General features: G+C 42.7%; 1 protein-coding gene across 1 annotated transcript; it reads right to left on the reverse strand.

Moving 5' to 3' along the window:
- Window positions 1-426: 426 nt before the first annotated feature.
- BHLHE40 (basic helix-loop-helix family member e40) lies at window positions 427-7,312 on the reverse strand. Its single transcript, XM_081318100.1, has 5 exons — window positions 6,875-7,312; window positions 6,603-6,672; window positions 5,946-6,053; window positions 5,062-5,185; window positions 427-3,704 (listed from the first exon to the last, which is right to left on the reverse strand). The coding sequence occupies exons 1-5, from the start codon at window positions 6,973-6,975 to the stop codon at window positions 2,845-2,847; spliced, it is 1,263 nt and encodes a 420-aa protein (XP_081174226.1). The 5' UTR covers window positions 6,976-7,312; the 3' UTR covers window positions 427-2,844.
- Between the last annotated feature and the right edge of the window lie 4,410 nt (window positions 7,313-11,722).

Raw genomic sequence — 11,722 nt, forward strand, 5'->3', positions numbered from 1 at the left:
ATCTGGTAACAAGGGTGAGGGCCCCAATGGCCCCAGCTTATGGAATTACGTCAACAAGACATGCCAGGTGTCCATATTAATCACCTGACATCATCCTAAGATCTTCTTTCAGGTGAATCTTGAGACATCTAAAATAATGTCTCATTACATGGGGATAGTACTTGTAATCTCATCCTGGGATATTACTTGTTAATCTTTTTTTTTAAAGAATGGCTTTTCCCATTTTACCTAGCTTTGTAATTGGCCCAAGAATATTCCTTATCACATGAAATAAAAACAAAATAATGCATAGAAAATGAGGCCATTGTAACCCCATCTTTCATTTTTTTAAAAAAGTGAGTAGGGAGGGACATGAGACATTCTCCCAATAGCACTAGAGAGCCACATGGGGAAATTGATATGTAGTCCTTTTGATAGTATAAGAACACCAATTCCCATCTTATCACTTCAACTGACCTCTTGTTCCACTTAATTCAGTGGCCTTAAACTCAAGTTAAGTTGCTTTTCTATTTCTCTACAAGTACCTCTATCTTAGATACTTCAGTCTTATTATTACAATCAACAGGTTCTTCCGACAAGGAGGAACAAGAACTCAAGTTCCACAGGAAAATAATTTTATTCAGTATTTTTTAAACAACTACTTAACTTTTACTCTTGATAAAAATATTTACACTCTACCCACCTTCAAGAAGGTTCCAAAAATATAAACAGTCTATTTCTCCTGAGAGGAAGAACAAGGCATTCCCCTCTTTAAAAGAAAAGAAAAAAACACAACAGGAATACATTCATATTTCCCACTTTCTTTGAACTTAAGTAGTTGTACAAATAATAGACCTCTGAAACATAGAATATGCATATGTACACATTTATAATAGATTTTTGCAAAGAAAGGCAACAACTGTGTACAAAAAATGTGGTTTTTCAAACCAACAATAAAATATAAATGGTCAAACACAACCTGTAATTGAGCATAGTGCATTCTAGCAGTTGGTGCAATAATATAATCAGAGGACAGTACGGCATTTTTCAAAACAAATTATTAATACCACCATTTGACCTGATCTTTCAAAACTTTAATATTCGGAATCGTGGCGGATTGTTCATTCCTGCAAGATTCATTCCATCTAGGGTCAATTTACATGTTGGCAGTTTTTCTATTGTGCTGTGTTGCTCTGCTGTCCATCTTCCAGGAAAAGGCAGGCATCTCCTTTGCACTGTCATGCTCCAGCAAACAAGATGACAAGCAGGAGGCAAAGACCACAATCCATGACTCACAATTCTTCCCTGGGAGTGGCTGTGGTTCTTATACTGCAAGATGAAGCCCCAGAATATCACATCTGGTCTCTATCCTAAAATCAGACCACATGCTTTTTTTTAACCACATAAGGAAGAGGTGATTCCTCCTTACCAAGAGATTATTGCTCATCTGCTTCTTACAAGCTCTAATCCAATTTCAAGAACCAACCTTGGCAGGAAATTGTCTTTTCAAAAGTGTTTCACTCAACTTATGCAGAGGGAAGGACTCTTCTAACTTATACTCTTCTTGCCCTAGCCAGAAACTTGTTTAGTTTTGCTAGAGCATTTCTGTACTGCCCCAATTGGATGAGTATGGGTGGGAAAATACGCTGTACACACTCACTCACTCTCTCTCTCTCTCTCTCTCATCAGCTCCCACTTTAGTTTATACTATAACTAAGAAAACTGTCTCTGGTTCTAACTATAAAATGCTACAGTCAGATCCTTGCAGGTCTAGGAAGAAGATGCTGAAAGGATAGGTTTGAAATGGCTCTGGATTTCCATAACATGGTCATGTGAGGGACTACTACGAGTTATCTCAAAATATTCCAAATAAGGCCTCTGTTGTGTCAAATTATAATGTGTTTTATGGTGTTGATTTAGATACCAATTTATGCTGGTTTTGACAAGAATAAAGCTATATATGTTCAACTACGGGTAAGGAACCACTTTAAAATAGAAAATATTTTCGATTATTTTCAGGTAGTACAACACTTGGGGGAAAAACTGAGAACCAGGCAGATAAAAGGATTCTACTAATACTTCACAACACACCTGGATCCAGAGTAACAGCCATTCCCATGTCAAAGTAGCAAGCTAATGACACTTTATGTTAGTCAGAGGTGGACCAATATCTAATTATTGATAGCCAATGTCCTTTCCTTGCGAATAGGTTTTTGTCAGAAATTAAGAAAAACAATGTCTATAATAAGGAAAAGGAGGCATATGGTCTGTTTTTTTCAAAATGGCCTCCTCAGAGCAGTACCTATCAAGCAGCTCAAACTAAACAAAACTTCCAGATAGCATTTGGGGGAAATGGTGATTTTGTTGAGCTGAAATAGGCAAGAAACTAGATTCAACATCTCCCTGAATGACTTCCTATGCTTTAGCCAATGACTGCTACCCGAAGGATTCATAGCTGTGCTATAATAAATTTTATCTATCTGGATGTTAAGACCTCAGATATCAGTGATGCCAGAAAGCTAGGGAAGCCATTGTACCTAATTCTGAATTTTTGATTCTCGAGATCATTACCTCATCAGACACACCAGGTTTTTCTTTCTGCACTCTCTCTAAATCGGTTTAATCTTTTGGTTTTCTTTCACAACTGCAAAGTATAATCCTAGCTGATTTAAGGTCTCTCAGATAGCTGAAAGGTAAAAGCATATCCAAAGATTATTTTAATGTAACAATCACACACACACACCTCTCCTCTTTTTCGCTAACTAGGACTCGGGCATGTAGCCGCCCACACACATGGTTTAGAATGGGGAGAAATCCAAAATAATTTCAAACTCAGCCAAACAGAACAAGAGAGGCCCTCCTTGTTTAGTCTTTGGTTTCCAGATCCAAAGGAGACATCTGCTTCAAAGCTTGAAGAAGAGCCGTAGAGTCCATGGGGGAATGGGACGGTATAGGCGAAGGGAGTCGGTGAGGCAATAGCAAAGGAGAAGACATTCTCTCTGGGTTCATCAACCCTGAAAGTGCTGCAGTGGACGTTGGGAGGCTTGGATATAAGATAGGCACAGAGGCCGGATACCAACACTTCTCCAACATAGGCAGGTAGGCTGTTGCCGAGGGAGGGAAAACATAAAAAGGCAAACAAAGGGGAGACTGGTGGGGATGCGGACCTAAGAAACTGTTGGAGGAAGAGCCAAGTGCATTATTACTAAAATGGTCTTCATCCTCTGACATGTCCATCCTGGTCCGTTTTGCTGGTGGATCCTCGTTTTCTTGTTTAATAGAAGGTATTCTCTCTTGGGCAGTGTATTTCAGCTCCGTGTCCTTTTTAAAATACTGTGGATCAGATTTAGAGTCACTTTTTTCTAGCTCACCTCCATATCCACTGTCTGTGTCTGTGTCACTACCACTCTGCTCTCCACTGGAGTGGGCAAAAGTCCTCTGAATCACAGGCACACAGTTTTTCCCATGTGCCTCAGCGGCTTTGGTCAGAGATGGATTTTTATCCTTCAGATCTGCAAGCTTTGGGGTAGCGTCTACAGGCTTTCGGCTGATTCCACTCTGCAGAGCTTCTGCCATTCTGTGCAGGTGGCTCACGAACTGAGATGATTTCAGATCCTTGGCATTTTCGTGCTTGGCCAGGTATTGTAACACTTCTTTGGTACACATCTGGAACCCAGACCGAAATATCTCCTGGCTAGATTCAAGACTCCGTGGTGGCAGCTCATCTGAAGAGACATTAGTCACAAATTAATCTGATATACCAAAAAGGTTCAGTGAACATGAGAATGTCATGCACTCTTAAGAAACTATATCTACTGAAAAGCCATTAAGTCACCCCAGTTTCCTTCCAGGTTAAGTGTGCATATGGGAACTGCTTCAGAAAGAAACTTCGCTATAATGGATTAATTTATCTGAGTGTCTCAGGGTGAAATCCGGGTTTTACTGTACTTAAATAAAAAAAGATATCATTTCAACAGAATGTTAAAATCCAGGTTTGGAATAAGGGAGAAGCAGCTGAATGAAATTGGTTCTTTATCAAAGTAAGTCTCCAGTTAACAGTTAATCTTTTTAATGAATGGGGACCCGGAGCATCAGAGGAGACCTCCAAGTACTACAGGCTTCAATCAGAGCAGGCACAAATCAACTGAATTACATGAGAAAGAGCTTCTTACACTAACCCTGTGTAATTGCACGTTTTGCTTAATGTTTAAATGTTTAGATTATTTCATTAGATGGATCCACCCCTTCATATGGCCTTTCCTCCACATTCCTGGAGCTCATTCACAATACCATGAGAAAGGGCTATCAAAATATTGCTAGTCATCCACGTAGTGAGAGACAGCAGGGCGCTGTCTTGACCCAGGAAGTCAATACTTCAGAATATTCCCCTTTCCCCAATTCCTACAGTATTACTCTGTCTACCTTGTTGTTACATCTAGAACATCTTACATGAGGAATTACCACTGTTAATGCAGACAGTCCCTTTATGCTACTGATAGTAGTATCCAACCAAAGGGCTCCTCCAGTTATAGAAGAAAACACTGGATCAAAATGTAATTTAAACTTGAAAGCAGTTGTTCTCAACTTGATGTTTTCTCAATTAACTGGGGCTGCAACTTCCAATGTACATAAAACTCTGGAAACTACCACAACACATTTGGAGGACTGCTTTAAAGGACAACAGAATATGGCTCGAAGAAGCAGACTTAAAGAAATAAGAGAAGAACTTCTTGGCAATTTGGAACTGCAACAACTAATCCAGATTTCTAGGCTGCTGGAATATTATATAAGAAAAAGTCATTTTGATCTACAGATGATACATGGCTCAGCAGCCCAATCTTTTTTTTAAAAAAGCGTTCGGAACTTAAATAAAGAACTCACCCTGACTGAAAAGAACATAAGTTCAAGATGAAAGGGAGAAAGCTGCCAAGTTTTATATTTCTTTTAAAAAACGAGGCAAGGATAAATTAAAGAAGCTTTACCATGAGAAGTTTATTGTAACGAGCAGAGGTATGTTTTCATGGAGAATTTGGATCTGAAAGGCATCCGTGACTATAGAAAAGGTGTTAAACATGTACTCACCAGCATGTAAACCTTTTTGGAGAGCTATGATCTGCTGCTGCTGCTGTTCAATGAGACCGGTTAATGCTTTGACATGCTTCAAGGTAAGTTCAAGAACAACAGCTTTTTCTAAGTGTCCTAAAGTCTGAAAACAGGAAAGGAGTGAGTTGGTTAGCTGAAGGAAACAGAATGCAGGGAGCAATACGTGCTGGCAAAGTATGGGAGGAAATGGGCAGGGACTGAATTAAACACAGCATAATGTTCCTAATGAAACCCACTTTTATTCTGATGAAAAGCTACTTAAATCTATCCTGTGAATTAGTAACAGAAGTTACAGTCATGTCTATATATTTCAGGTAAAAAAAAACCCTGGAAGGAATAAAACAATATTTTATATAACTAAAGAGAAAGTGCTTTTTTAAAAAATTCCCAAATAAGGATTCATTTTTCAAATGGAAACTGGATCATTTAAGTAACATTTTCCTTATTTTTTTTTAAAGTATGCAGGCATTGATTGCAGTCCTATTTTATCACAAGAAACAGGAAACTTTGATTTTAAAAGTTCTGGAGTATTGTGATAAATTAGAACCTGGAATTTGAAGCAACAATAACATAGGAAAAAGGGTGAAATCAAAGCTACCCCATCGTTCCAAAATAAACTGTGGCCTCCTGTCAGATTTAAGGTATTGTATACTCCGCATCTCACTTGCAAGTTCTTCAGAATTACAAGACCAAATTCTGATAAGAAGCACAAAGCTGCAAAGCTACCCAGACACAGCCCTTTTCACTTTCATCCGAAGTGACCAAGCAATCCTCTAGATGGCGCTTTTATCCATACAAAAATCCATTCAGCCTAACCTCTGAAAAGGAAGACAAGTCTGGCCAGTGGCCAGATTTTTACTTACTGTAAGTTTGAGATGTTCTGGTAAAAGATCTTTCAGCTGGGCAATGCATTCATTAATCCTATCACGCCTTTTCTTCTCAATCAGCCTGTGAGGCAACTTGTAAGTCTCCTGAAAGGAAAAAAAGGGGAAGGGGGGAAAAACTGGTTTAGAACATCTGTTTCTGAACCAAAGCTGAATTTGAAGGAAAAAAGGGGAAGGGGGAAAAAACTGGTTTAGAACATCTGTTTCTGAACCAAAGCTGAATTTGAAGGAAAAAAGGGGAAGGGGGAAAAAACTGGTTTAGAACATCTGTTTCTGAACCAAAGCTGAATTTGAATGAAAGGAGATAGAACCATTTTCGTTGCAACAGGAAAAAAACCTCCTGAACCAAAATACTTCCGGGAGATCATTACCAGGAAAAAAATACTTTAGGCAACACTTCTAATCAAATAGGTTTTCGTAGTATACCCTAATAATTTTATCCTCCAAACACCACTATTCTGTAGCCCCTAAACTTTCGCATTCTGCTCCCAAAGCCAGGGGTCTTCTTCTAAAAGAAAGCCTCAAACGCTTTTAAAGTGGAAGCCCAACTCTTCACTTAAAAAGGGAGCAACGTCATTCACCCAAGAAGAACCCGAAGCAAAAAATAAAATAAAATAAAAATGCAATTGCACTTACCTTACTGTCGTCCCCTCTTTTTAACCCTCTCCTGGGCTTGTAAACTTGATACATATGAGCAAAGTCCAACCTGTTGATGACAAGAAGAAGAAGAAGATAATTGTTATATATATATATATATAACCCTAACCCTAAGCCTTCCCTTAGACGGCTAGCGCAGGCGTCGCTGTCCTCCCCAAGGAAGGTCTTCGAGGCCAACGCCGGGCAGTTCAGTCGGGGCGATTTTCCCGTGAAAAAGCAACGCCCGTCAGCCCTTCGGCGCGCGCTCTTACCCGGACATGTCCCCGCCGTCGAGCGCAGCCAGTTTGCCCAGACAAGCGGGAGGAGGAGGAGGAGGAGGAGGAGGAGGCTGAGCGCTGGTGATCCTTTCCATGGGCTTTCGGCTTCTCCGAAGGCTCGCTTTGGCACCTGGCCGGCCGGAATAGCCCTTCCACACTCCAGGCGAAGCCAAGGAGAGACCCGTCCCAGGAGCCGCCGCGCGGGCGCGAGCAGGGGATGATGCCGAGGGCTGCGCCGAGCGAAGTCAAGTTTAGCGGCGGCGGTGGTGGCGGCGGCGGCTGCTCATGTCCTCCCCGGCTACCTTGGAGCGGCGGGCTTGAAAAGGGGCGCCCTTGCGCCGGCGAGCTGAGGAGTAATTGGAAGGCTGCAGGCTGGGTTAAATGTGAGCGAGGGGGTGGAGGGGAGCGACGCGTTTTTACCCTGTGACTCCAGGCACGTCTGGCTGTGCTACCGGAGGGAGGGAGGGAGGGAGGGACGGACGAGCCTCGCCTCTCCCTCTCTCCATCACATGAGCCTCACGTGTTGGCCAACGCTCCAGCCTCTCGGTTTCCCGGCCACACAAGCAGGCAGGGGCGGAAGGGTGGCGGGGGGGGGGGGAGGGAGAGAGAAGCGGCTGCCGCTGCTGTCGAAACGTGATGGGGCGATCCCTCTCTCTCTCTCTCTCTCTTTTCCCCTCCCGCCGGGTCGCCTCCTGTGCAATGTGCCTGGTCCGGAGGCAGACGAAGAAGCAGGGGGGGGCGGGGGGGGCGGGGGCAGAGCCACCGCTTGGGTTTCCCTCTGGGACTCGATCTGCCCGAGGCGACCACTGGTCCTCAGGCCCCCCACCCCACCCCCGAGCCTCAACTTCAGGACGGGCGGATGGCCGTCGCGAAGGAGCAGGTTTGGATGGGCTTCTTCTTGGGCCGTTTTTCGTCCAGAGGTCTCCCCTTGCAGTAATGAACCCCTGGCGCAGTAAATGAAGAAGGCCTGTTTCCCCCCCCCCCCCGCTCCCAAAGGTGGTGGGGGGGGGAAGAGAAGCACCCCAGCCCTTTTTCCCGGGAGACTCGGGGCAGTTTTTCAGGTGCTCTTCCCCTCCCCCCCGCCCGCCCGCCCGCCCGCCCCTTGTCTGGCAGCTGCACGTTTTGTATATAGAAAGGGGGACCTGCGGTACCTGGGCAAGCAAAGTCTGCAGGACCGCTAGTTTGGTAGGAAGGGATTCCTTTTCTTCCCCCTCTTGGCAGCCACCTGGTGCTCATCTAGATCAGCGTTTCCCAACCTTAGGAACTTGAAGATGCGTGGACTTCAACTCCCAGAATTCCCCAGCCAGCTATGCTGGCTGGGGAATTCTGGGAGTTGAAGTCCACGCATCTTCAAGTTCCTAAGGTTGGGAAACGCTGATCTAGATTTTGGCAGCCGAGGGATGGCAGGCTGATTTTTCTGTGCCACAAAGCGGGGGGGGGGGGCGGGGGGGGTTGGTGAAGAGCAGGGCGAGGCCTGCTATCTGCCTCCAGAGGCGCCAGGTATCCTATTAGCCCAGCGGGCAGTGCAAATATCTTCCCGGATTGTGCTGTGAGTCAGATCCCAAAGTACTCCTTTCTTTATTGTGACAACTGTGACTTGCAGGAACTCAAGGGGCAAGAGTTAACACTTGTTCCTATCAGGAAAATTACATGGAGGGAAGAGTTAAAAGCCTCGCCCACTGTATGTCTGTCTGAGAAATGCAGTTCCCATTTTCCAGCCGCCATGGCCTTTAGCCGTGTCAGTTGGGAATTCTGGGTTTGCAAAGCTCCAGAAGGCTGTTTCAGGGAAGCCCTGGTTGAATCAGTCATTCCCAGCTGCATATTTGCAGCTGCATGAGGACATTCCTCCAGTCTTTTCCACAGAAATAGGAAGATGAGTTAACTGATGAAAGCCCTTATTTGGCCCTAAATGACCAGGGAGATGGGCTAATTCGGACTCAATAATCTTACAATGTTCACATAATGATTGTAAGAACAATTGGTAGTTAAATCTGTTCAAAATTAAATAGTCATCCTCAGTCAGAGACCACTGAAAGATAGTTTGACATTTGAGGGTGACGTGATAGTTGAGGTCACTCTTCAAATTAGCCTGAGAGAAGAATCAAAAGCAGTAAATGTTATATACACATTTTCTATCAACAGATAAAAATATACCAACACTTCCTTGTAAAGTGGGTTACAGTTAGTACGTTGCCACTAATGACCCTATAGGGTCATTAGAAAAGTAGTGATAATGTTCTAAAGCAGGACCATATCTGAGAAACCTAAGAAGTCTGGGTTCAGACTATGCTGAGCATACTTTGGTCACTGTCTGACAGCTTCTGGTACCACATTCTTAGTGGATGTTTTTCTGCCAAGAAAAAAAAAAGCAGAAGAAATAATGCGGAAGACGTGAGAAGATTAGAAGTGGAAGGATGTTGCCTTCACTCGCTTCCCCATCCTGTAGAATTCTCTGAATGGGTCATGGTAATTGCATAATAAAATCCTGATCTGGAATGAGAAAGTCCCAATCAAACTCTGTGGAACTGAGTCAACATACATTGGATTGAATGATGTTGCTTCACACCTCACTTTAAAAATGAACCTAATAATACTTCAGAACTGTTATGAAAAGGAAGAAAAATTAAACTCCATTAGGGTCAGTGGAGCAGCTGGATACATTTTAAACTCTGGTCTTGTGGGATCCTAGTTTTCTTTCTCTAAAGAGGGTGATATGATTTACTTTTGTTATTTCAACATCAAGTCAGATATTTGCCATGATTGCACCTCCCTGCGTGAGTGTGACCTGGACATCTGCCCCAATAACAGCAATGATATTTATTTTATTTATTTATTTATTTATTAAATTTTTATACCGCCCTTCTCCCGAAGGACTCGGGGCGGTGTACAGGGCAATAAATATTAAAAAACAAAGTACAAAAGTTAAAAAACAATTAAATATTATGCACGATATATACAATAATTAAAACCATGTTAAAAAACATGATTCCGATAAAGGAGAATATTTGTAGCTCGTGGTTGAAACAACTAAGCTCAGAGAGCATCAATGATACGATTGCTGTTTCTTTGCTAAATACCACTCATAATGGTATATGCCCCAATTCCTATGGTGTTCGGGCTAAATGTGTACCAATATGAACATATCCTTTGTAGGCTTGATCTGACTTGCTTCCTCCCCAGTCACTTGTAGCTGCTTATATCAGTAGATTATTGTTTGCTATATGATCAAGTATTTGATGATTGCAGTTGGTAGAAGCAATGGTCTAGGTCCAGCACTTTGTGAAGACAGATCATACTGTCTGCACCTGGCCTGTGATGCAAGTCTGAACATTATTCATACTGAAGGAGTCATTCAGGGTGGAGGCAAAGACAACCATGAAAATACTTCTCTTTTGGCAGGCTTTCTCTTGGAAATTCCCAGAAGCAATAAGTAAAGAAACAGCTAAAAGAAGAAGAGGCTAGACCTGTTGGTGAACTCTGCAAGAAGCTGGATAGTGTGGAAGAACTTGTGTCATGGAAGGATCCTCAGATTTGTATCCTAGGGTTCAAATCTTGATGTTAGATGACTTTTATTTCAGGCCGCAGAGAGGCAGTTGTGGCTTAACAGGACAATTTATCTGACGTGATCTAAAGCATTTTCCTAAGCAAAGCTAGAAACTTAGAACTTGCATGCCAAATCAGACCATGTTTTGAAAGCCATGTGATTCTTGGTATGATTACTGAGAATCAGGATGTAAAGTAATTGGATAACCCACAAGACATGCAAGAAAGTTCCCAGGGTAAATCATCAAGAGGCAGGAGTTTGCAGCATCCTGTGGATGAATTTTCTTTCCACTGAAGTCAGTGAGGTTAATCAGGGATTATTGCTAAAACCAAAATACTGGTGATGAAACCACAGTACAGTGATGTGTTCCACAAGACCAGTTGACTGCTGCCAAAGTTGCTAGCTGATTGAGTTGATGTGGTATTTGAGAACCACATGGGTTTTATTTCTTTACAAGTCTGAACCTCTAAGGAAATCCCCATGGAGAAAGCAGGCAAAAAAGGCAGGGGATTTTTCTTTTTTCTTTTTGCCCTTTTCCTTACACGTCCATCCATCTAAATCCATAGGCGCTCTGCTTCTCTCCTTCCTTCTGTATCTCCTCCTCCTCACTCCAGCTTTCTCTGCCTCCACCCCACCCCAAACATCTAGAGGACTCTTCAGTTCTATGACTGATTTCAAATGACTTGTAGACCATGGATTTGTCAAAGACATCGACAGTGCCATTAATATATACATTCGGAGAGCTGTGGCTTTTGTAAACAGACCGATGAAGGTGCTTCCTATAATCCAGAATGGGGCTCTGGAGAGGATTGTTTTTACTGCCTTATCCCATCTTCATTTAAGGAAAGATGATAGAACTGCCACTTGGGCAACAATTCCGTACAGACTGATGGAAGGAAAGTCCCATTGAAATCTATGACGATAACAATAAAAATATTGGAGCAATTCTTGGCATTTTCGTATTCCAAACTTAAATATTGTTTTCAAGTATTCCAATTGGAAGTATTATTTTAGTAATAATTTTATGTTGCCAGGGATACTGCAAGCAGGTGTGCAAGTCATGCCAGGCAGACAGGCACACCAAATTAAGTTTTAATAATCAGTTCTCCATTCTGAGCACAAACTGCCTCTGCTCACCAACGTCAGATTTCACTTGTTCCAAAATGATTGCTGTATATCAGTTCAGAGAAACCATATATATTGAGCAATTTGAAACTCTCAATGCTGCTAACATCTTCCAGTGCGCATATTGCTGCAGTTCCACGACTTGTGCCAAGTCCTTTGTGCAGTGACAAACT

Source organism: Vipera berus (genome assembly GCF_964194415.1).
Source record: "Vipera berus genome assembly, chromosome: 2".
NCBI lineage: Eukaryota > Metazoa > Chordata > Lepidosauria > Squamata > Viperidae > Vipera > Vipera berus.

What these genes read in the sequence shown, in the direction of transcription:
- BHLHE40 (XM_081318100.1), bottom strand. Translation starts at nt 6,975, where the DNA reads ATGGAAAGGATCACCAGCGCTCAGCCTCCTCCTCCTCCTCCTCCTCCT. An exon ending in GACGGCGGGGACATGTCCGG is followed by an intron (nt 6,673 to 6,874) that starts GTAAGAGCGCGC and finishes TGTCATCAACAG; the next exon opens with GTTGGACTTTGCTCATATGT. An exon ending in AAAGAGGGGACGACAGTAAG is followed by an intron (nt 6,054 to 6,602) that starts GTAAGTGCAATT and finishes TTTTCCTTTCAG; the next exon opens with GAGACTTACAAGTTGCCTCA.